The 27,185-nt window shown below is 39.4% G+C and overlaps 1 protein-coding gene across 10 annotated transcripts in view; it reads right to left on the reverse strand.

Annotated features, from left to right (window-relative positions):
• Positions 1-27,185, reverse strand: part of NAALADL2 (N-acetylated alpha-linked acidic dipeptidase like 2) — a 439,661-nt gene that overhangs the window by 137,951 nt on the left and 274,525 nt on the right. For all 10 annotated transcript variants that reach the window (XM_071566282.1, XM_071566279.1, XM_071566281.1 and 7 more), the window contains one exon: positions 14,405-14,555. In XM_071566282.1, the coding sequence (XP_071422383.1) occupies positions 14,405-14,555 (151 nt within the window). The remainder of the gene's footprint in view (positions 1-14,404; positions 14,556-27,185) is intronic.

A 27,185-nucleotide genomic window follows, 5' to 3' on the forward strand; every position in this document is an offset into this window, starting at 1 on the left:
TATGAAGGCTGTGATTTGGTTTTTTACCAAGGCATTGTCATAGCCATATTGAAGGACTATATTGTGTATTTTTTGTGCAATTTTCCAATCAAGTGGCTCCCATTTTAAGCCTTGTGTAGTGTTAATCACAGGCGCAGAAACCAGGGGTTGCAGGGAAGGTGAGGGTGTACCTACTTCTGCAGCTATGGATACTAACTCTTTGTACCTTTGCTGGGTATTAAATGTGAGGTCGCGAGGTAGCTCTGTTACATCGCGGTCCCCGGCTTCCCCCACCCTGTTCCAAATAGAGGCTTTTTTCTGCGCCGTTGTTGAAGACTGCAGGTGCCAGTTTTCTGGCGCGGGGATGGTCCCTTCCAGCGCTGGAGAACTTGGGTCTTGCGCGCCCGGCGCCGTGGGCGCTGTGGGCGGCGCACGGTGGATGGGACGCGCTTCGCTGGCTCCGCTCCTCTGGGGTGGGGCCCCTCCCCTCTCCCTGACGTAGTCGAACCACGCAGGGGGTGGTGGGGATGGCGCGGGACCTGGTCCGCCCCAGGTGAGGGCGAATTCGGAGCCGACCTCGGCCCCTGCAGGCTGCGGAGGACCCACACCTGGCGCATGCGCCGTGATTGGCAGGCAGTGGGGAGGGGGGTCGGGCGGTCCTGGCGCCTCGTTGCTGAATGCGCGCGCAGCCTCTTTGTTTGGCTCAGCCGCGTGGTGACTTTTCGCGGGCTTTGCGAGCACGTGGTCTCCTTGTTTACCCGGCCACGCGGTTTCCAGCCCCGCTGAAATGTCTCCCGCAGCCGCCTCTTGCCGCAACGGAGCGACTCCGGCGTGCCCTCGGGGCGGCGGGGAGCGTAGCGGCGGGGCGACCCCAGCCCCGAGGTACCCGCTGGGCATTGGCGGCGGCGGCGAAGGTGGATGGACAGGGGGAAAGCTGGCGTCCCTCATCTCTCTCTCGTCTGAGGGCATCCCCCATAACTCCTTCTCGGAGTTAAGATTTAAATCAAAGTCACTCACGGTTTGGTTTCCTGCAGCGTGTCTCGTGGGGTTCCAAGGTTGCTGCTGAGGTCCGGCCGCTTCTACAGCGGCAGCCGGTGGTCTCATTCGCTGTGCACAGGCTGTTTCTTGGTAGTTGCAAGGCGGTGCAAAGACGACTTCTTGGCTTTTTGCGGTGACGAACGGCGTGGAAAAGCTTTGATTCCAAGGTTCCTGTGATTCTGTCGGGTTTTCCGGAGCGGGAGCGGGCGGTGCCGCGTCTGGGTACCGCGGCGGGTGTCCGACGGACGGCACGGGCGGCACGGGTGGAGAGGGGTATCGCGGCAGCATTTCTGCGAGCGGCGGTGCCCACGGCGGTGCAGAAGGATGTTCAGGGGAAAAATCGCCTTGCAAAAGCTGACTGTTTTCCGTCCTCTCCGGTAGATCGAGGTTTTTACGGGCTCGTTCTACTGCTAACAGCATTTTCTTTACAGCTGCATATGACGGAATGAGCGGCAAAAATTCTTCGGGTGCAGTTTGCGCTGAATTCCACAAATCTGCCCCAATTTTTTCCCATAATTCTATGGAAAGCATGGAATTGGCATCTGTTAAGTGCCCTTGCCTGAAGCACCATTCCAAAATATTTTGTAATGCCTGTCTTTCAATATCCGTTTTTGTTACACGAGCTAGTTTCTCAAATTTATCAAGCAATAACTTCGTTTTAGTCGAGTTGGAATTTCCCATGTTTCTTTAACTCACCGGTTCGAAGGTCGTGGTTCCTTCAGTCCATGTTCTTTCAGCAGCTCTCAGGGCCACTACACAAAACTCCCAAGTTTAAGGGAGACAGAAGCTCTCAGGGGCTTCTCCACAAAGCACCCAAAAAAACTGGGGCATAGCAGCTCTCAGGGGCTACTTCTTAAGGCTCTAGGCAGGCCTGCAGGTGGGTTTCATGTTCTGAGACACGTTGGGGTCCACCATTTGTTGCCGCCATGCGCTAGTGAGGACTGCACACACCAATGTGATGTAAAGCAAATCCCAAGTTTATTCAAAACCACAGGTATTTATCACCTTAACTGACCCCGCCCCAGGTACGGATGTCCGCTTCCATAGGTCAAGGCTGGAAACATGTCCTTTTAAGGTGAAAACGAAACCTGTAAGGTGGTCACTCAGATCCACCTGAATTAGAGGCTGCAACAATAATTTACTGAATAAAGCTTAGTTTTTGCAAATTACACATGCAAGATGTTGAACAGCCACCAACCTCAATCAGATCAATGGACTGAAGAGTCATCAGCATCTTTTAGGAAGCACTCCATAACAATCAGAGCATCTTTATCTATTAATTTTGGGAAGACAGTGTCAAAAGGCAACGTTAAAAGCTGCAACATATATTTCCACCAATACACTCCTTTCAGAAGTGTCCTACAGCCTGACAGGACAGAACCAAGGAAGGCAGAATTTGAAACAGAAGTAGCTGAATTTGCTACAGACTATGTAAATATATTGGGGCTTTAATTACCCATTTGTGCTTTTAATTGGTCTCACGCTCAAATCACCACAGGCACACTACTGACATTAGCACCCACATCCAGTCAGAAACACAATGTATGGGCACAATTACAGCTTAAACAAGAAAGGTAATTCAGCTGTACAAGTGCTCCTTCAAGCCCTAAGTCATACTGAATATTGCTGGGCAAATTCTACTAATGCAGTTCAGGAGAAGCTCAACAAGAATCATGGAACAGTTCAGGTGGGAAAGGAGCTCTGGAGGTCATCCAGTCCAACCTGCTCAAAATGGGGTCAGATCAAATTGCTCAGGTCCCACTGGTTTTTGTGTGTCTTCTCTGGGAAACAAGTTCTCTGGGCACTCTGTTCCAGTGTTTGCCCCCAAAAGTAAGCTGAGTATTCACAGTACTCATATATCCAAAACAGAATAAAGGTAAAAAAAAGAATGAAAAATGAGAGATAGGCTTTTCCTCCTTTTAAGGCACTAAAATGTCTGCTCACAAACTGCTCCACAGTGAGTGTGCACAGAGAGAAACATCTCTCAAAATCACAGAACTTTCTTGAAAGGTTCAGTTGATAACAGGACCATCAGGGAACAGCTTTTGTAGCAGCTTCTATGAATGGCAACTCCTCTCTGTTCAGAGCATGATGTTTTTGAATTTGTTTTTACTCTACGAAGATGAAGGAGAAATCAAGACAAAGTGTTTTAATAAACATACATCCTGAAGAAACAAATCATAAAGAACCTGATCCAAAACAGCAGAGACACTAAAATTCATGAAGGATCACAGAGATTCTAACTTAAAAATGAGTATAGATTTCTATTAGCTAAAAAAATTACTTTGTTGAGATTTATGTTACAATTTGTCATTCTTCTGCAGTATTTCTACATCTGCTTTAGGATTTGTAAATCTATTACAGGATTTGCAATTCAGCTTTTCATCTTGGAAAGCAAATGAGAGATGTAACTAAGTCTTATCTTAAAGCACTGACTTGTAAATCAGGGCTTCAGAGTTCAGAATTACAGGTCCTTTGTGTAAATCAGAGGATAAACCCAGACCTAGAAACACAAGAGGTGTTTTGCCTAACAAGATGGGATTGCCAGGAACTCAAAAAATAAAACTGAAGCTGTAAGTTCTGGAACACATTGCTGACCAGACTACTGCTCCTAAGTGTTCTAACCATACTTATATTCTAGGCTTTGATGTGTTATACTAACAAACAAAATTAATGTAAAACGTGTAAGTAATGCCTAACAATTATGACACCTACCTTAAATCCATGCATGTTTACCTCATTTGCATTCTGTTTGGGATTTTTTAATTTATTTATTTAACAATAGTCCAGCTGTACTTCTGGGCAGGATACTTGTTCCAGCACCTGGTGCTCAGAAGGCAATGCTTTCACTTAAAAACCAAAATGCTGCTATTGAAAAAGAGGTAAAAGCATTGAAGGACATGAGGTTTACAAATCAAACGTGATTACAGAGTATAATTAATCAAACACAGTAGTAGCTACTTAATACCTATATTTTTGGTATTACTGGATTTCATGCCTCCCACTCCCACACTTTTAGGAGAAAAACAAAAAACACTTCTATGAAATTATCCATATAAACTTTATACAACTCTCCTTACACGAGTGACCTAATGTTAACTCAAGGCATATTCCACTCATACTATCTTTGCAAATCCTACATTCCTCAAGACAGTCCATGCCAGGTGTTGTATCCCTTTTTCCAGTGGATTAGCAGCATATAATACTGATGCCCAGAGAAATATTTTGCCTCTTACCAGCAAAACTCAAAAGGCAGTTAGTGCAGCAGGTTTGGTAGGGAACAGAGTAACATACAAGGGAATTAATTCTTAGTTTTAGCTCACCTTTACACTTCATTCACTACTAAAGTAAGCAAAATAGATTTTATAATATGCAAAAATTACTACTGTCCAAGATCTAAATGCTGAAGTCTTGGCAACGTGTGGCTTCAGTTCTCCCAGAGCATGCAAAACACTGATGAAAAGCCCTTGCAGTCATGGATTAAACTAGGCTTGGCAGGAATCACACAGTGGACTAGTTGAAAGACCACTGATGCTTAGAAATGAAGAAAAAAACCCCCACAAACTTAGGCATTTTAAAACATGAGTAGGCCAGCTGCTCTAAAATTAGTCTCCTTGTTATGAGCATTACACCGGAAAGGAATAGATTGTCACCACGTGTCAGCTTTAGCTGACATCTGCTACAAGAAAAAAAAATCCCATCCCAATTAGGCAGCACAAGCTGCCTAATTTGTTCATTACATATTTTGTAAAGGGTGGCCCCTATAGCACAATATTTTAAATAAATATGCAAATCATTATACCATTATTCTAAAAGATCTATGACTTCAATGAGGTTTTAAATAACCCAAGAGGCTTCAGTCTTTTTTTTTCCCACTAACTCAATAGACCCACCTGTCAGCTCTCTAAAATCACCACATAAGAAGTATTGGAAGTTATACACATTTTGTGCAAAAAAATGTCCTAATTGAAATTGAAACAGTTATCAAACTTTGAAAGGTGTATTGAAATCTTTCTCACTGCCTGGTTTTGCCCATGAAAAACATGTCAGATAACAAAAGCATCTGGCAACAAACCGACTGCTTCTCATCCTGGCATTGTATCCATCCCACAGCCAATATTGACTGGCATCACTGCATACAGGACACTCCAACAACACTGAAGAAATGAGCTTTGAAACCTGCAAGTCCCTCCTGGTCAGAGATATTCTCCCACATTTGTGAAATTCTCTGCTACTGCACAGGTGCCCCTTGACCATCTCTACCTCCAATAATTTTTTCCAATACTATTCCTTTTCCCAAATGAAGTTCCATGTTTTCATAGAGCAAACATCACAGCATTTAAAATTGATTTTGTAGGAGAGAGAACTCATGTACATCAAAACTGATGCAGTCACTTGCATAAAAGTCTTGCAACTTTGTATCAGCAATAGTAAATTATCATGTCCCTTACCCATGAACTCTCTACACCTCCAGTTATACTGAGTGCACCCAGGCAACTTGTCCATAGTGGTTCATAACATCACACCTAAAGACTGTCCAGTGGAGGTTAATCAGGCACAGGAAGCTCTACTCATCCATTGAACACTGGACACAATGCCTCACTTCTTCCCTGTTCCAAAGGTATTTTCCAAGGCTACATTCCAGCATACACAAGGAACCTTCAGGATCCAAACTGCAATAACAAGTGTAACTTGTGATATGGTGCAGCCTGATAGAGGGAGAGAGCACAGGTTAGAGGAAAACAAATTTACTCACCAGGGCTGGGAACCTCAAGTGATGAGGGAGCTCGAGGATGTCACACTGAGACCACAAAAATCTCAGAAAGTTCATGGTGATGGGAAGATGTCCACGAGGATATAACAAAAGCAAACATAATTGCCATCACCTTCAAGAAAGTGGATCTGGGATCAGCCATACCTTAGTTGATATGAAGGTGAAGGTGAGAGAGCAAATAAGAAAGACAGAGGTGACAAGAACATCACTGGGGTGGTATGAATAGATTTACAAATGGTAAATCTTGTCTGAGCAACCTGATAGCCCAGTGAGATGACTGGCAAATTTAAAGAAGACACAAAACTGGAGGGAGAGGCTGATAGACCAGATGGGTGTGCTGTCATTAAGAGGGACCTCAATAGCTTGGTGGAATGGACTGACAGAATCTCGTGACATTCAGCAAAAGGAAACACAGTGCTCCATATGTGGGAGGAATAAGCCCATGCACCAGTACCCTTTGGGGGATGACAGTTGGGCAGGAAAGGACCTCCTGCCGGACAACTAGTCAAGAACAAGACAAAAATGTGTCCTGGCAGCAAAGCTGACCAACACCATCCTTGGGTGTATTAGTGCGTGGAAGAAGATGGAGTCAGATTAATGTCCAGTGGTATTCAGGGAATGCAGGAGGGGCAATAGACACAAAGTGAAATAGCAGCAAATTCCACCTGACCTAAAATAAATCTATTTTATGGTGAGGGTGGCCAAGCACTGGAAAAGGTTCAAAGAGGCTTTGACATGTGCTTGGAGATGCTCAAAACAAAACTAGACATTGACCCAGGCAACTTGCTCTAGTTTTTCTCTTGTGCTGAGGTCTGTGGTTCCTTTACCAACATCAGTATTGGAGACATTCCAGCCATGCTTTGGAGCACAGTCACTGAAATCAAGTCCACAGCATGTTTAGATGGTTTAGACCACATCTGATGTACATTTACCATGTTGTCTCATAAACTGCCTTCACCACTCAATGTCCTTTGCTAACCATCTAAACCATCACACCAGACTCTCCTCTTTCCCAGTCTCCATCTCTTTTCAGTTTCCCCAGGCAGAGAATTCTTTTGTGTCCCCAAACTGGAGTGAATTACTCATGCATTTGAGTATTCTGCAGATCAGTACTATACAATATGATAGCACACATTTATGCAACGATAAAATATTTTCCACATCTCCATTTTAAGATGATTAGGTTTTCTTCTGGGGGAGTTCCTACCTGTCTGAAAGTACGAAGAGGTGCTATTATCTTTTTTATGCAGCTGCTGGGTATGGTAAAGCAGTGGGCTGGAACAGAGAGCAAGTCAAATTAAAGATGGTTTGGTTTATTCTGGCTTTCAGTATTCAAACTGCACTAGGAAAAAAATTCAATTATAAAACTAATTATATCTTTAATTGCTTAAACAATCAGGCAGCTGATTTTATGGTGCTCTTGATACTGTGCAGGTGCACTTGCAGGTGTTAACTGCAATATCTAAGAGTTACATTTAGTATCCCAACTTGAGCACAGGAGCACTAGGAAGATAAAATGCCATGGTATTACAGAGAAGCACAAGTCCATGGCAAAGTCAGCTAAGTTTTATTGGCAAATATAATCCTTTTATTTATACATATATACACACACACACAATATTTACTATATATATGAGTATCTAAACTGCTTTATAATCAGTCTAGTTCTGACATTTTCCCTTTTCACAAAATTATTGGTTGAATCTGACCAGAGTTTGCACTTTGAGACAGTTGTGTGCTTGGCAATTACAGCAGCATTAATAACTGGTACAACCTACCAGAAATGTCTGCCTTTTACTCTGATATGCCATCTTAGCAACATGCTGGAATAAAACAGTTGTCTCCAAAAATCTTGCTTTGTGCATACAAAATCAACTAGGAAAAAGGCACAACTAATAATGAGTTGGGCCCAATATGTTAAAATTACTCAATCACTTCACCCTTTTACCTCTTCCTTATATTTCAACTTTTACACAGAAAAGTTCAATTTTTTTAAAAACCCCTGAAATTAATAGCTTTTCAAAATCTTCTTTCTGAACACGAAACTAAATTAACACTTAAAACCCCACTAAATTTAGCTTAAATTCAGAAAAAACATTCTGCCACCTGGCATTTCCTTTAACTAAACCTAAGCCTTGATTGAAAAATTAACAGCCAGTTTTAAATCTAAAATGCCTTAACAGTCTTATTTGTAGGGAATCTTTTGAATTTTGACAGGTATCATTTTTCAGAATGTATGATATATCACCTGCAATGGAAGGAGGTAATAATAAGACTCAACTCAGAAGCACAAGAAAAGTTGGCCTAGGACACAGTTTGTTTTATTGTAAAAAGAAAACCAGAGTTTTGGAGCCTGCAAAACTAAGTCCACAAGCAAGTGTTTTAGTTGCAGTGAACAAAGAAATGCGTTTAGAGCTGCAATTACCAAAACCTGAAAGGGACTGTATTGGTTTGCTATTTCTATGCATGTCTTTGCTATAATCTCAGATTTCATGTAGTAACACTGGGAAACTTTCCTGCCCATCAGCTAGACACTGTTGGATGGAAAAATCTCAAGTAACATGAGATGAACTGGGCTCTAAAAGGAAACATCCCTCACCTGAAACATGATGAAGCCACTGGAAAAGGCTGTAAAAAGATACAAGATTAGAAGTGATGCCAGAGAAGGGTGTTATGTAGCAAATGACTCCTCTGAGCACATGGTCCATAAATTTGGCCTCGAGCTGACAGTGAGTTTAGAGCTTTTTTTGTTCTTAAAATGGATTGTTATATATTGCTACATGAGAAAAAATCCAACTATCCACCCCTCTGCCTTTGCAAACAAAATTCCTTTCTTCATTCACAAACACAAAGTATTTGCTCAATATCCTGTCTTGGCTCTCATCTGCTTCATATTATTCCCATATACAGCCAGAAGATGGATATGGGTGTGCAAGGGAGTCCTCAAAAACCCTTCCTGATGCTATAAAAATTAGCCCCCATCCCAAATTCCCAGCCCATGAAAACACACCTGATTCCAACCATACTCCTCAGGCCCTCTGAAGCAGCCCATTGCAAGACAGCAAACAGACTCACTGCCATGCAGGGCTGTTTGATGAGCACACAATAAATCAGCTCCCTTGCACAAATTATGTGGACCTGAAACAACATGTCAGTAAAGCCAGAGCAGGATTAGTTTCAATCATGATTAGACAAAAGATTTAAATATGCTAAATTCACCTGCCAATTGAATAGCTCCAAAAATCTAATCTGGACACCACATAAAATGCTGGTTTGCTGGATGGGAGAAAAAGTGGCTTCACTGGAAAATGTTCTGTAGTGAATCAAGGCTGTTTCATAGTAGTTTGAAACTGTCTGAAATGTCAGAAATACTGAGAAGTCCTCACCAACTTATAAGGCATCAAGAAGCATTTAGTCAGCATTTTTTCCACTGAACTAACTTCACAGCATAGGAAGTGATTTGTTGTTTTGAAATAATTTGGTGTTCACCACTTGTATATTCCACTTCTAAATTCACATTTTTTCATAATTTTCTGTTTGAAACTGAGAAAAGTTTCAGTATGGCATTTGCAAGAGTCAGATGATACAAACATTCCTAGCAGGTTATTGCAGTACCACTGGCAGCAATTTCTCTTCTAATACTCTAATGGATAAAATCACAGTGTTTTTAATTCAAATTTCTTCCCTCCAATATAAAATTATAGGCACCTTAATAGAAGACAAAGTGATATCTGATAAACAGTACAGAAGTTCAAACATTCAAACCTGTGAGCCTAAAATATCTCTATGTACAACTAATTCTCTCAGTTTAAAATGAATGCAACATCAATTGAAAGCCAAACAGGAGGGGAAATTAAAAACCACAAATCCAAAAAAGCCTCAGAGTATGTAATTTGGTACTTACATAGAAATTTAGTTGTTTCATTATATCCTGCCAAATCTGATCATGGATTCAGATACCTTTTGAGCCATTACTGCTATATGTATTATCGAAAATCTGCTGAAATTATTACTTACTCTGCTCACTACTGAAAAGCCAGTATTTTCCAAAGATTTGCCTCTCTATTGCATGGAGCACAGATTTTTCTTCATACAGAAAATAACACAGTATATCAGACAGAGCAGTGTAGTTGATATGATAAAGTGTGGGGATTTTTTTAGGGTAACCACTAAAATTATGTCACATATACAAAATAAAATGATCAAGAGTACACGTAGACGCATATATATATATATACATCTCTAAATTTAATATGGAACTTGAGCTTTTCTTTGTCCCTAGCTTCAGTCTGTCCTAAAAGAAAATAAAATACCTGACACCTGAATGTAGACAGTCATTTTACATCAATTTTTCTGATGTTATTAGCAGAAAGTAAACACACATTTTGAAAAAAAAATATTCCCAGGCTCTTTTCAACAGCTGCAAAGGCAAGAACAGAAAATATTCTTGTCATTGTGTTTTGTTCTTGAAAAGAACAGACAAACCAGGGCTGAGGACATCTTGTAAAAAGTCATGATGATTTATAACAAAACATTTTAGAACATATGTTGCATATGCATGGTTAAAACCACTACACCACGTGCTGTTTTCCAGCTCACTTCTGCTTGGCTGGTTTCTTCAGAGGAGTAAAATATCATGAAGTAAGGACAGTAAGGACAAACTCAGACTATTAGGCAGGACACACTAAACACACAGAATCCCAGGGCTAACTGAAAATAAAGTAGGCACACGTACCTACTGCCCACACTCCAAGCAGGGGCAGCAGCTCTCTGAGTTTTCTGTGGAAGAACTTGCTAAGCTACATTAGAGAATGACATGACCAAAGAGGTAAATGTCATGGACTTTTTATGATACATACTTGGTGTTCAACTTTAGTTGAACAGAGTGTGGTGGGTAAACCTTGGCCAGGTTCCAGACACCTACTCAGCTGTGCTCTTATTCCCCCTACTCAAGAGGATAGGGGGAAAATAAGATGGAAAAAAATCATTGATCCTGGTAAATACAGACAGATCATTTATCAATTATCATCATGGGCAAAACAGTGTCAGCAACTGGCAATTAAAACAGATAGGATAGGGAGAAACAAAACCAAAATGATAGGAACAGCACCTCTGCTCTGCCTTTCCCAGGCTCAGCTTTGCTTCCCTTCCTGTCCAGCATTCCTGTCCTTTCTGAAATATGCTTTCAGCAGCATCACTGGCTTTGTTGATGGTCTCAGTGTGGACTGCAGTGCAACAACACCTTATCAATTCCTTGTTCTCTTTGTCCCTTCCTATGAAATCAAACCCTATTCTATGTTTGAGGAAAGCTTGTGTCAGTACTGGTCACTATTCCCAATTATAGGGGCAATGTGCATTCTCCCCTGTGTTACTGACTTTCACCCAAATTCCTGTAATATGGCTCACATGAAAAGCTGTTAACAATGACCTGAGGCAAAGACTATTTCCAAATATACCCCTTTTTCTTACTGCATAACCTCTGCATAACAATTCTCCAAAACAACATTACACTTGAACCTCCAGCTGATACCATGAGATTGTATTTTACAGCTGTTATATTTAAGCAGTTTTAAGCTCACAGTATTTTCTATGATGCCATCTGAATTCTTCATGAAATATTTTCTATTCCCCCACTGCACAGATAGGGATTCTATTATGAGGCACCTTATCTCATGGGGAGGGTTCTTAATGCTTATCATAATGCCACTTTTTCTATTTACATACTAGGATTGACAAATAGATTCTATCCATATTTTTGTTTACTGAGCCATTTCCTGCGGGGAAACAAATTTGATTTAAAACAGCTCTGAAGTCTAGTGATGGAGAAATCTAATATGTGTCTGCCATACAAAGGTGGGGGAGAGGAAGTGCAGCAGTCAAAACCCAAAATGGAAAAAGAAAAGTAGATGGGGAAATCACTCGAGTTTTATGCTATTATTTTAAACTTCATTTTCAGGATAAATTTTTACCACGTATGTCTCTTCTCTTCCTCTCAAGCTTTGTAACCATATGATTAATTCCTTGAGTTTCACCCCTTGGGTCTGTGTCATTTCAAAAGATTCCTAAAAATGAAGGAGGCTAGATTTTGGCAATCAGAATCACAGACAAAACTGCTGATCACAAAGGCTCATATGATTGTTTCAGGACCAAGATGACACAGAAACTGAAGAGTCTTAAGACTAGAAGAATTAAATTATGACACAGAGCTGGAGAAACTTTTACATAAGTGCTGTTCACTTCCACTTCTCATCACCACTTTTTTCCCTTTGTTAAAGAGAGATCAATAAAATCATTCCACTCATAGGTAGTTGGCATCTCAAACCCATCTTCAAGCTACTCCTATACATTCAAAATAATTCATATGCAGAAGTGCAGCATTTAATCTACACAAAACAGAAAATTTCAGCAGAAACCTCATGAGAACTCCTAAATTCTCTCTGAACTATTACATAAATCCCATTTTAAAATGTTGTCAACTTTGAGAAAAGATCTGTAAATTGTATCATTTCCTGGAGACTTTCTTCCTAGGAAAAAAATTAAACACTCCAGTACTCTGATACCACAGAGAAATTCATTTTCAGACTAAAAGAATGTGAGAAATATAGGTGGCCATGTGAAAATACAAGTTTCCTACCTTTTAATCACTGAATACAAGACTAGGTTTGGATCACTCATCTTACTAGGCATTTCCTAGTAAGAGGGAAAATGGTGGTAGGATTGAGATAGTAACAGTTCTGCTGGCAAAGTGTGAAGTGCAGATGGTGTTAAAGATATGCCAATAACTTAAGCAGGAGCTTTCAATAAAATCTCTTGTAGTGTGTATTATACTCAGTGAATCAAAGTGAAAGGGACAACTTGGGCTCTTTGGCTCTTTTATTGCACACTTAGGCAGTTTAACTACAGCATGTGCAGCACATCCCTCAGGGAAAAGCCTGCACTCCACATGTGTTTGTGTTGGCCCAGGCATAAGCCACCTCTAAGCTCGTTGGTTGAGAGTCTGAGGAGAAATCATCACCAGAAAGACAGAAATCACTTCCATCTGATCTACCTTCCAGTGACAGAGCCACACAAAAGAGTTTCCTCAAGTATTCCTTTGAGCCTTCTCCCCCTCATCATTGCATTCAATGAACAAATTATAAATGATTTCAGAATATCATGCCCTTCTCCTGCTTATGAACATGGAACACAGATTTAAAACCACAGACAAGCCACACTCAGACTTCTTCTTCAGCCACCAATGTACTTATAACACCATTCTCCATACAATCAAGCCTCTTTTTCCCAAACTGGAGATTGGAATGCACACTGCCAATGAGATCATTTACTGACAAAAACCCAACACATAAGGCTTAGACACTGAAGTGGCACCTTCATGCTGGCGGATCTGTTTTAATTAGCTTTACTTTTCATGCAGGGTAAATAAAACATTAAGGAGTCAGCCAGACAGATACACGACAAACTGTTGTTCAAATAGCTCCATGAAATGAGCAAGAATAAAGCTTGAATAGTGTTATATTTACCTCTGTAGCTCCCAGGGCACTTTTAAGAACACTGGGTCAGGTACACTGAGACATTGAGAAAATGTGCAATTTCTTTCCCACTGAGCTGTCAAGGCATTCATGCTGTGAATAGCTAACACCCTTCTTTGACAGCCGGGCAAATATTTCTATTTTCTGCCATTCTAGTCATGAAGTATCTCAGCACTGCCTCAGTTGATTTAGTGCCAATTCAAGTCAGACTTTAGATGTCTGAGCTAGTAACCGGACAAAATATTCTTGATGAAGCCTTGTCACAAACTCATAGACTGCTGCTTAATACATTTCCAAATAGTTAGATAGTAAAAAAGGCTGTAAAGCTGAAAATGCTGCAGAGAAGCAGAACACACATTCACTGAACTGCCAGATTGGAGATTTAAGTAGCACATACAAGTCAAATATGCTGCTGCTTCTGTTTATTGTTAGCATTGCTTTGAAAAAATAAAAGGCAAAATTATGTAAAACTGCCATTCCTTGAAATCAATTCTTTATTTCACATCCTTTGAAAATACCTGTATTTAGAGAAGCATAATTGATAACCCAGTCTATCCACACAGAACTGGGGCAAGGCTAAATGAACACATCCTATTCAAGGGATAATGCACATAGACACTATAAACACTATATGTTTCTCAAAACTTTTCAAATATAAATGTCTAATCACATTGCACTAGCACCTATAGACCAGAAGTTCCATGAACAATAACATATAAGTGGAAGACAGAATGAAGGGAATATTTCTTTCAGTGAGGACAGATCCCATGGAACCTGCTCAGCAACCACTGGATTAGTATTTCACAACCTTTTTCATGGGAGATGAATAAACAGGTAGCAATAATGGTTCAGTGTATAAATACTCAAATACAAAAAGCAATAAAATAAATTATTTAGAGTGCAGACTTAGTGCCAAGAGCTCAAAGCACTTCTGAGACTGGATTCCACCCTTTAAGCCACATTTACACAGTGCTCCCTTACACAGAGCCTCCATTTCAGGCAGGATTTGGTTTAGTGTTTTAACTCCCAAGCATAACAATCAGCAGAGAATGAAAATGTCCACTATGCCTTGAACAGGACTTACCAATACTGGCATAGCCAGGGGTTGATGGATCTCCTCCACTGTTCAAGGAAACCATAAAAGCTTTATCAGCAAGATCTGTCATCTTTGGTAAGTCACAAGGATCGACATAAAGTAGAACACCACCAAAGCCCACATCTTCCAGCAGGGAAAGCTGAGGGAACAAAGCAACACAAGTGACTATTAACAACAGCAGTGTCAGAACACATCATGATTTAAATACTGTTGAGATAAAGGCTTTTATCATGCATCAAGTTCTCACCATACAATGCTCTGTACAAACCAAATAGAGACAGGTGTAGTGCCAAAGCATTGGTAGCATAGAACCAGCAGCTATGAAAGGACAAAATCAAAACCCTGGAAAACTAACTGAAGTCTTGTTTCCCAATTCATGGCAAGAGCTACTTTCAAAGCTTAATGCCAAAAAGAAAAATTCTTAATTTTACATTTGTTGCACTGAGAGAAAACAGGGCTGACTCATTACAGTTGCATTTTTGATTTGCAGCTGCTTCAGTTTCACCTCTTTTACCGTGACAGACAAGGGAGGGCTGATGGAGATGACCTTCAGGGGATGCACTGGCCATGGTTCAGTCACATACACAAAGAAACATGAGTGGAACATTTCTCCCTGCTCACTGGACACTTGCTTGACTCACAACTCTAAGATTTTCATGCGATATAAACACCACCTTCAAACCCCCTCAGTCTGGAAACTAATCTAACTAAAGCTTTTTGAATTATCTTCCATATATTAAGACCTCGCTTAGTTTACCTCCTCAAGAACACATGCATAGCATGGTTGCATACATTGGCATTAGTCTCATACAGGATTTCTGGATACAGTTACCATTCAGTTAAGAGAGATAACAAAAGGAGTTTAGAGATGATAAAAAACAAACAAACAAAAAATTTAAAAAAACCCAGTCTATCTTACCCAAATCTTGGTGTTTGCATCCTGTCAGACAAACAGCTCTTATTCTGTCTCACTAGAACATCTTGAATTGGAACTGCTAGCCCTTCCAAAAATCCATAGATATGGGGCAGCAAATCCACCAAACTTCCCCAAAGTCAAGGACAAAAGTATCCAAGTACCATAACCTGCCTTTTTGGCTGAAAAACTTCAGGTGTTCTTTTTCATAGAAAACTGAAAATTAAGGGGATTTCATTCCAAATCAGACAAAATCGAACTGTAATGTGGCAAATACTCTCATGAAATGAAATGACCTTTCTTCATAATGCTCTGCATATTTGGAATTGACTGAAGACTACTACAGTGCTACAAAGCTATATTAATTTTTCAGACAGAACTAATTCGGATTTAATTTAAGGATTATCTTACTATTCACTATGCTGCTCTACTGATGACTTTCCAAATGGCTCTAAATGATCTGAGGAATGACTGCAGGTGTATGACCTTTCTGAACTATGTAATTCCAATTCCATAGGAACACCAGAGCTTGTTATTACACCTCTGTTTCTCAGTTCAATTGTCCTTCTCCTTCTATATTTCAGACCCTTCATTTGTTCCCTGTGTGTGTATATATGTTTGATTTTCAATTTATCTCCTAGCTGCTGGTATTAAGGAATATTTATGCACAGTTTGTTGTGGCTTTACAAGTATGAAAATTACATGAATATATGGCATTCATTTGAAGTCTCATAAGCATTTGGTATTTAGTTCTGCTTTTCTCAACAGCTAAGGCAGAAAAAATATAAAAATAGCATATTTGCCATTTCTATAAGTAAATATATCTAATATTGCGATTTGCCAAGATTTTGATGCTCCTCTGAATTCAGATAAACAGATCCAAGTGAACCTGTGAATCACTTAATCTTACCTATCTTGTTCAAACAAGCAATCCATAGAAGAAAAGGGATTCTTTGAGAGAACTCTATTCAGATGAATGACTGTGTGAGAGTGAGAGAATATGACTAGCACAGACATTTAAAAAAGAAAAGGGTTAAAAATGTATTACAGACCTTAAATGTAATGCAGGAATAGAGATTTCCAAAATGGTAGGTTCATTTATCATTTTACTGTATTGTTTCCAATTCATGTTCATGTTCAGATATTCAGCCAGGATTTGATTGCACAAAAAAAGGGGTAGGAAAACTATGGAAGAATCAGGGACACATCATAGCCAAATGATGTAACTGCCAGGGTTTCAAACCACAGTTGCCTTTTCCTGCATCCATATCCAGTATCACTTTATTAATCCCTAGTTTATTTAGTATCATAAGATAGGAAACAGAGATGCATTCTTCCTTTTTTTTTTTTAAGAGTTTTAAAAACTTTGTACTTAACAAAAATCACTATAAAACTTCTCAGTTTCACTGAGAGAAGGCACCTACACGTCTGCTGTTCACGCAGCGCAGCAGCCACTGCTGCCATGGCTACAATCTCTGGTGAGGAGTTGTGTTGCACAAGTGAAATTATGAAACAGCTTTCAGATTTCACCTATAATTGCTGCTTTTTAACTTTACAAAAGTGACAGCACAACTATAGCGACAATAAACAGGCATTGTTCATTTCACTTTCATCCTAAATAACTCAACACCTTACCAGACATAAACTGTCCTAGCACAAAGAATCAAGGAAGGTACTGCATAATTTTTTACATGGAAAAGATTGCAGATTAATTCCTTCAGGTAAACCAGCGCACATCTGTTCAAAGCAATGGATTATTTTAGATTGCAAAACAATCCAACAGTAAAATCTCCTCCTTATGGTTCTGAGTGTGTGCCTCCTTCCTCTCTCAAAGCCACAAACATCTTAGAATAAAATGCAAATATCAGAACTCTTGAAAATAGATGCTGGTGCCCACTGTTAGCCCTCTAGTTATTTATAGCTGCTCAAATCCTCAGTTTTTAGAGTCACTTAAAAAATGTAACTGTTTCAATCCAGTATATTAAATCACCCTATAAAGCATTCTGGACTCAGTTTAATCTAATATGAGACACTTGCTGCTTTATCAAAGGTTCTGTCATGTAACTGGGGACAAATTAGCCTTGTAAACTCTACACACCACAAGGCACCACTAAATTGCCTTTTAAAGATGACATGGCTGAAGCAGTGAAAAGATATATTGCAACAGTCTGTAGAACTTGGTTTGGCTCTAGCAGAAATCCCAAAGCTACGTCTCCATTTTAACTGCACCATCTCTGAAATGTAGCAGAGGACACATTTACCTTTTGCACTGACACAGAGGTAACAGAGTCCAGGTCTGGACTCCACATTTGAGACAAGCCTTACTGATGGACTTTGGCCAGAAACCTACTGCAAGTATTCGGTCAAAAATAAGCAAGTTGAGGACAATCCTTTGATGGAAAAGAAGCAACAAGAAACAGGGTGCCACTACCTTTAACAGCTGGGTTTAACGTGCTTCATCTTACCTGAGGCTGGTGTGCACCTAAATAAACACTTCCGTGTGGGTTATGTGGGTGATCTGAACACAGGAACAAACCTACCAAAGAGAAAAGACTGCAGCCTCTCTGTGCGGAAGAGCTGTCCTTAAATCACTGGTGATAAACAGGGAAGCAATGCAGCAGGTACTGGCCTCGAGCTGCATTTGTTATCTTTCACCTGACAGCAAAATCTATCTCTCCAAAGATCTTTTCCCCTCATCTAAGACTATCCTTGTACCTTCCAAGCAAGCAATCAGGCAATCAGGCTCCATTATTTTTCAGAGTACACTGGACTGGTTACCTGCTAAGCAGAGCCTCAGTAAGATTAAAAACATGCACATGGAGGCATGGAGCTGTTTTCCAGCTGAAAATAAAGCATGACTGGATCAGCACTACTGAAATGTACTGTTCATGGGAGCCACATCTGGGGCTGAGTTTAAGCTGTCATTTCATGGGCAGAGAGCAAAAAAGCACATCACACTTTAGTCTCACCTGGGTTACAGCAAGTGCAGAGACAGCTGAGAAAGGGCTTCCTAAACTGTTCTCTCATTGCCCCTGAACAGCTCAATCAACTCCCTTTAGTTGATTCCCAGCAATAGTTCTGCTTACAAATAATTTAGGAAGTAGTAATGAATGATTAACTGATGAGGTGCATTGCTACATAGCATGTTCCTTAAAGTGATGGTACATCAGAAAAAAAAAAAGCTGATGCAGGTAACTGGATTATATCAACCTACCAAACACATCTTAAAATAGTTTCTCATTATTAGCAATTCTTCTCACCCTATTTGCATGTGAGAACCTTGTTGTGCCACCGCAGAGACAGTTCCACATCTCATGGTGTTCAGTGTGCAGACAGCTACAATATCAGCAGCTCAGTTTGATAGCTATGATTTGTAAGGTCTAATACCAGCTTTATCTATTATTGACGAATACTGCCTCTCTAAGTAAGACTTCTTTAGTCCACTTTCTATGTTTTTTTTTTCCATTTATTTGTATGGATCCACAGTCAGGACTGAACCACTGATTAGTTGGCACAAAATACTTCACAGAAGTATCTCAGTATATTCCCTGCGAGTTTAATGAATATGGGATATTTAGTAGAAAAGAGGCAGGTCCTGTTAATATACCACATTGAGAAAGCATTAATTAAAACTTAATGGAAGGAACATAGAAGAAATCAAAAGACAGAGAGAACAACATAAAAAGATAGACAAATTTAGACCACAAAATCAGACACCACAAAATCCAACCTCAAGAATCAAAGCTGTGAAAAGAAACTCTTCATGGAGCAACATGTCCCTTTATTGACTGATACATTATGTAAGACAAAGCAGCTCAGCAGAGGATATGTTGGCTTACAGTTCTATATAGTGTGTGACTTTGCCATCATGGAGGTTCTACCCTTACTCAAAACAAATAGCACTAAGAGTGGGTCTGTAAAACTTGATTTTAAGTATAGCAAATCTCAAACGCATTTCACCACTTGGGTATACCTTGATGAGAGATTTTCAGCATTCGATAATTCAAATTATAGACTGGAAAAAACAAAATTAACCATATCTCTTCATTTTACTATAGGTTCCTTACTGTTCCTATGTTCAATATAAATCCAGTGACAATTTCTAATTAGATCTTATTCTGTTTTCAACTCTATTATGTAAGCCTTAAGAGTTCAATTCTTACATATAGTTAAAATGTGGTAGTAAATAAAACAATATAAAGTAGCTGCACAACAGTGTTTACGAGTTCTCTTTTACCTCATTACCACATATTTTCAATGCTGAGCTAGTGTACTTTATAAGTCTATATTTCAAAACGACCTTTAGCACACCATGCTGCCTTATCTCAAAAGTGCCTAAAAAAAATGTAGTTCCCATCTTCAGATGGCATTCACATGCATGGATTTCACATTACTGAGGGTGGGTATCCTGGCTGTATCCTCACTCCTGCACACAGATAATGACATTAATTCATAATATTAGGCTGCTCATTGAAACTACTCACAGGCCTTTGAAGGCCTTTCTATATCAAAAATATGTTTGTATCTGGAAAACTAACAGAACCATAAGTAAAGAGATGAGAGATGCTGTAGCTACAAGCACTTACAGAATGCTTAAGAATAGGATTTTTTTTAAGCTTAATAGGGCAGTTTGTGTCCCTTAAATCTCCTTCAAACTGCACACAAAATTGCAAAAATTGTATTTCACACAATGACTGCATTGCTGTAAATGAAATCACAGTTCATTAGACAATAAAGGCCGTTAAGAGTCTGCTACTGACAGCACAACCAAAATAATACGGGATCCTTTTGTAAGTCCAGCACACAAACTCTTCTATATAACTTCAGGCCAAAATTTCCCTTTTCCTAAAGCCAGACTCACAACTGCACTGTTTATTGCAAGTCCATTCAGGTGCTGACACAGTAAAACATGGATATAACATGTTCATAAAATAAAAAAAAAAACATTTCCCAATTCTCTGTTGATTGTCTGTATATAATTGTCATCCTCTTTTCTCTGCCCCTCCCACGTAATCCACACAAAAATGCATTCAGAATTTTATATTCAAAGTCATAACACATATGGAACATTGAAATAAAAAATAGTTTAAAGTCAAAAAACTAACTAGTAAAACTTGTGGTACAATATACCAGTAATATTTAAAAAGAAAGAAAATGTCTCAAAAACCACATTAAAATACATATAATAAGCCTCTTGCATATTACTCTGTTTAAAATCAAATATATTCATTAAAAATTGTAAAAACTCAATCTCCTACTTTCAGTTACACCCCAGTACAATGATCAGCAGTAATTAGACAAACAATAATAATCAGTTTTTAACTGCTGCATTTTTTCAATTCATAGTGCAATGTGCAAAGGACACAGTTCATTACTCTGAGACACAGCTTTAGTAGCTGGACAGGTTAACAGTTATTAATGACTTTTCTACTCAAGTTCCAAATAAAATCATGACGCTCTGAAAGGATGTCCCATCTTATTTTACTAATTAGTATGTAAAATTACAAAAAAGGGGAAAGTTAAATTTAAGTGGTTGGAAGATCTCACTGACACAATATTTTTTTATTTCGGAAACAGATTGCTTGGGCAGAAAACTAAGACTTTGGGTACTGCAGGTATAATCAGATGCCACTGTCCTCTCAATTACTTACTGTAATACAGAGGACTTGAAAGATGAAGGGGTAACACAAACAAAACTCAGGGCAGAAAAACCCACCCCCACACACATCTCTTCATTTATATACCACTCTTCCAAATGTCTTAACAAGTAAGGTAGCAGAGGTCCACTTTGGTTTCAGCTTGATTTTTTTTTAATTCTGCACATAATGTTTAATCATGCTCCTACATTTCACATCCCAAAGATCTAGGGAGAGTGTTCAAAAGAATTCTGTGGCAAAACTCTGAAGAGGCTTTGGCTTTTGCTGATCAATCCTCAAGGTGCTGTGTTAAGGCTGTAAAAGAGATGGAGGACATGGACAGTTTAATGGCCACTACATGGGGATGATGAAAAGAAATACACCTTCCTTTCCAGCTCAGACACTGTCCTTGTCTAAGCAATGGCACTATTGTTGCACTGAACAAACAGGGCTGGAAAAAGGATTAAACTGCATAGAACTTCAAAAAGCTATAAATGTATGTATGCATGGTGGTCTCATAAATGACAGGCTATTGCCATAAAGGTCTTAGGAGGTGGAAAACACACTGCAGTGGAATTTAAACTACTCCTGACATCCAGTGACATATATAGGAACAATATAAAATACTTGCTCTGCAAGACTTTGATGTATTTACTATCAGAGGAACGAGAGCAGGAAGAGCGTTTATTTGTAGAAAGAATCTGATATGCATATCTAAGATTTTTTAAAGACATTTTTATTAATCACTTTCCACACTGAGATGGCCTTTCACAATTTTCAATTTTTAGAATTTTGACCTTTTTATATCCCAATATTTCTAAGGAAAGGAGATTTCCCTTCTGCATTTCCTGGATGTGGGACTAAAAGCAGCAAAGAAAGGTAAGAAACTTTAAACACAACAAAACTGATTTGTGAAGGTTCATGAATATGAGTTTTTGTAAGTAAAAGAATAAGCTGGTTTTCCTTTGTGCAGCTATTTTAGGGAGAAACCAGTGGAGAAGAGTAAGGTAGGTTTCAACACTCGTGGCCCATCAGTTTGGAGCAATATTAGATGGCCACACTAGTTCAGTCCCTTTTTGCACCATATGGAGCCATGAGGAGTCCTTGGAACATTTCAGCCCCACTACAAGTGCTCCTGCAGGAGCTGGAGCAATGCAAGGAAATGTGTGTCCTCAGCCTTCCCACAGACATCTCCCACATACCACTTATCCATTATGTAGAGCTGACCCCTTTCATTCCGAGGAAAGCAAACAATCAAAAAACCCCAAACACAAACACATGTTCTAACATGTCCCACAATGTTCCAGTGTCAGGCTAAAGGAGCTGGGTCTGTTCAGCCTCAAGAACAGCCAACTGAGAGGGAACCTCATCAGTGTCTCTAAATATCTCTAGGGAGGGTGTCAGAGTATGGTCCAGGCTCTTCTCAGTGCCCTGCAATAGAACAAGAGGTAACAGGCAAAAACTGATGCTTAGGAAGTTCCACCTGAATATGAGGAAGAATTTCTTTACTGTGCAGTGACTGTGCCCTGGAACACGTTGCCTGGTGAAGGTGTGGAGTCTCCCTCACTGAAGATATTCCAGAGCTGCCTAGAGACACTGCTGTGTAATAAGCTCTAGGATGGCCCTACTGGAGCAGAGAGGTGGGACCAGATGATCCACTGTGGCGCCTTCCAACCCTACCCATTCTGTAATTTGGTGATTCCCTGCTGGGTATTATTCCCCATAGCTAGAGAAGCTCTGTGACACAGTCAAGTTTGAATTTCCTGTGAACTGTGCTGTATTTAAAAGCCACAGAACTAAAAGTCACCGTGTCTAGAGCACTCACATGTTTTTAAAAAAGCTCAGCAGCATTTCCTGAAGATGGATGAGATGGTATAGGGATAGGATGGTATACAGACACAAAACAAAAGGAAAGCAAAGAAATATATGACCAGCACTGGGGATCACAGTACACATGCAAAGAGCAGCAGCAGGGCAAAAACTGAGAGCAACACACACCAACAAATGGAATAAAGTCCTGAATACATCAGAGCTGCCTTGAATTGGCAGAACTCAAACCGGATCAAGAGTTTTCAAGTATTCTTGTCTCATAGTTTATCAGAATTCAGCTTGTTTCCTGCTTTGCCTGGAAATGCAGGATTGGCCTATAGACAACCACAGCATTTGAGGAAAAACCTCCGGAGACTTTTTCTCTCCACCCTCTCTAAACCAAAAAGCATTTTTATTTAATCCTGTAATACTTGCACAGCAAAATTTTTAACATCATGCTCCTAAATGTGGTATTAAGCTTATCAAGAACTGAATGTTTTGTCCTGTACATTTTCATGTTTGCTGCCTGCTCATCTTCTACACAGTTTTATCAAAGAAAAGTAATTTGTTTCACATCAGCAGTTTTTAAAAATGGATTTTTTCACAATAGGGTATTTGGACAATTAAACATAAGCCAGATATACTGCCAGTTCCCTGCACTAGATTTTAACAACTTTTAATACAGATTGAGTGCATATTTTATTGCCAGGCCTTGCTTACCACTGCTAAGAAATTCACAGTGTTCAATCTAATTAAAAATGAAATTGAACTACAATTCCCTAGAAACAAGGGCTGATTGGACTCAATAAGCTTTACTTAATTTATTTCAGAAACAAAATAATTAAATTGCTTACAGTCCACAAAAAATGCTTCATTATTTGATGAGTATATAATACAAAGCTTTTCATATTGCTATTGCATTTCTACATCTTCAGGAAATACTACTCACTTCTAAATAAGCATGTAGAGGAGCACTGTATGTATAATAAGTCTCATTAAATATTCAATAAACATTAAAAAGAAAAAAAAAACAACAAGCTGGATGAATGTCCAGATGAGCAACCTCCAAAAAGCCCATAGCATTTCCCTGTTCACACTGAAACTGTTGTTTCTGATTATGTTTATGGTTATTTCAGTCTATGTTTAGACTCTATTACAGAGAGAATAGAGTTGAACATCCATCATACAAAAAACAATTACACAAAGATATAATTATAATCTTGCTAAATCATCAGGAATAAACTGTTCAGATCCTTTGTTGTACTTTATGCATTCTACTCAACTTTTAATCCCAAATCCACCAAACAGCCAACACAGTCACAAGCTTGAGTCAAATCTGTCAATGTCCCTTTACTTTATTTTTTTATTATTATTTGTTTTCCTATCACTGAAAAAATGAGCTAAGATAGCAGATCCAACTGTCAAACACATTCCCAGCACAGGACACTTCTCACAAAGAAAGCCCTGCTCCAGGCTCCCCTCACCCATCTGTACCTTGTGCAGGGTACAACCACCACAGAAGGTTTTCCCTGGTGAGGCGGCTGCAGTTTCACTGTGTCAGCAGACAGACTGTTCACCACAACAATTTAGGGCACCTGTGCCCAACTTCAGAGAGCTTTCAGGTCTCTGCAGTCCTTTTTTTCTTTCCACTCTTGAACCGAGCCCCAAGCACCCAGCCAGGAGACACCCCATCATAGTATCACAGAATGGTTTGGGTTGAAAGGTGCCTTAAAGACCATCTAGTTCCAAATCCCCTGCCATAGGCAGGGACACTTTCCACTATCCCAGGTTGCTCCGAGCCCCATATGGCCTCACCTTGAAATATTCCCAGGGATGGGGCAGCTTCTCTGGGCAAACTCTGCCAGTGGCCTCACCATCCTCATGGCGAAGAATTTCTTCCCTATATCTAATCTAATCCTGTCCTCTGTCAATTTAAAGCCATTCCCACTGACCTTTCACTCCATGCTGTTGTCAGAAGTCCCTCTCTGGCTCTCTTGTAGACCCTTTAGCTACTGGAAGGGGCTCTAAGGTCTCCCTGGAGCTTTCTCTTCTCCAGACTGAACAACCCAAGCTCTCTCAGTCTGGTTGCACTCTACAGTACCTGGCTATACTTCTGACCTCTTCCAGGCACTGCTGAACCCCCTCACTCAAACAGCACAAGACATCATTTTAACTTCAAGATAAAAGCAGAATTATGACTTCTACAGCATCATGAGTATAGATATTACATGGTATCCATCAAGGCACCAGCAGATGTTCTCAAAACCCACATGACAATGTCATAGATTTTTAATTAAGGCTCATTTGCCACTCCAAGTAATTGCATATTAGGATGACTGTTAGGCTGTTTAAATACAGTTGCCTTCATCAAACCTCTGCAAACCCAATTCCTATTCACTTATTTATTATCCAATTATTCTTATTGGAAAAGTTTAGTATTTTTTAAAATACAAAACATATTCTCTGCTCAACTCTTTCCTGGGCTATTAAATTACATCCATGTCCTAAAAATAATATCTTGAATGTAATACAACAGTCTCTTTTGAGACTATATAATACTGTATTTCTAAATTTACATGGTTTAATTTTATGTTTTGAAGTAGAACATATAATGATATAGAGTGTGCTATATGTAAGCCCCAGGCATATCTATATATCAACTAGGAAAGCTGCATATTATTAATTGGTTAATGAATATTTTAGTTTCATTTATGGAAAAGAGCAGTGTTTAACTACTTGGTTAGCATGCCTTTAAATAAATCAATACTAAGAATGAACTTATTTATCCTCCTGATTAGAAAACAGTCACAAACCAGGAATGATAAAAGAAATGATCATAAAGAATGTGCCACAGTGCATAAAGTCATTTCAAGAACTATAAATACTAAATAAGTTATTACAAACCCTAGCAATAAAAGTTCTTTATAAATTATCAGAACTGATTTCTGCTCCTGAGCTCCCTTAGAAATTCCAGAATTAAAAATTAGGCTAGTTTTAATTTTATTTCATGACTGACATTTCAGCAACTTGAATTTTTTCCACAAGAACTTATTCATGAACTGTGCTACACAGAACATAACATGAATGCATCTTTCACACTGAACATCAAGGTTCATAGTAGAATATGTAATAAACTGAAGTACCACTTTATGTATAACTCTGGTACAGCAAAACTGTAGGCAATCTACACAAAAGATACAGCAGCTGAAAAAGCAACATGTGCAGCTTTTGTGTCCTCCTAGGTCCTTTCTTTTTCACTGCTTTCCACTCAGCACATCAGTAAAACAGAGCTCAGCCTCCTCCTGTGACCTACTAAATAGCCCATTTCACCAAAATGAAATAGTAGAAAGAGCTACATGAAGGAGGTCCAAGGTTGAAGTACTTGATGAGAACAGGGAAGGCAGCTGTATTAGTTTGGCAGTCACAAAGCACTACAAAGTCATTCATTCACCAGCAGTTGAAAAAAAAAGGAAGAAAAGCCAAACAACAACCCTCAGCTCTTCTTCAATAACACCAGTATACAATTAGTTCCAAAACATCAATCCAAAATTATATTCTTGCCTTGACTTAAAATATAGAGTGAAAAATATAAAATTTGAAAAATACATGTGACTTACTGTCATAAATATTTTTTATGCAGTGATTAGGAAAGAAGACCCCAATATCAAAACAAGGTCATACAAAGGTTGGTTAAGAAATATGTGGTCATAACACTATTGCTCTGCCACTCTCCTCAACTAGGCCACTGACAGCAGCCACAGTAAAGTGGCATTTTTCTTTCTCTGACAATTTCTTTGGGAAGGAAAGAAAAAAAACAAAATACCCTTTGAAACCTTTTATGTTAAAAACAAATACAGTTCCCTCTAATGGGTCCACTGAAAAGATTTAGTGCCACTTACAGCTCTTACAACTACAGTTAGAAGATGAATGAAAAAGAAATGCAATAAAACTCATGATCAATCAATTTTTGTTACACCACTGTTTTCTGTTGAGACAGAACTTTCAGGAAAAGTCTTTAAAGAATACAAAACTTTACTCTCAAAAAAACCCAACAACACAAACCCAAACAAACTCTAAACGAAAACCCCCAACCTAAAAATCCAAATAAAAGTTCAACCCTCCTAATGCATTCCAAGTGGCCTCCTTGTGTCTCATTCTTAAGGTGCCTGTGCAGCACCTTTCCATGGAGACAAGTTCCACTGCCAGGCACAACAAGAGCCCACAGAACCTGCAGGAGCCTCCACATTTATGTGCTCCTGGAAGCAGCAGGTCCAGCCCATCACACATGTACCTGATCAACTGCAATGCTCAGGAGGGATTCAAAATGAAGATGGAATATAAATACATGTTTATTGAGAGGCAGTAATTTCTACACAGTCAGATGCTCCAGACTAATTAATTTCTAATCTCT

Source organism: Pithys albifrons, chromosome 11 (genome assembly GCF_047495875.1).
Source record: "Pithys albifrons albifrons isolate INPA30051 chromosome 11, PitAlb_v1, whole genome shotgun sequence".
Classification (NCBI taxonomy): Eukaryota; Metazoa; Chordata; class Aves; order Passeriformes; family Thamnophilidae; genus Pithys; species Pithys albifrons.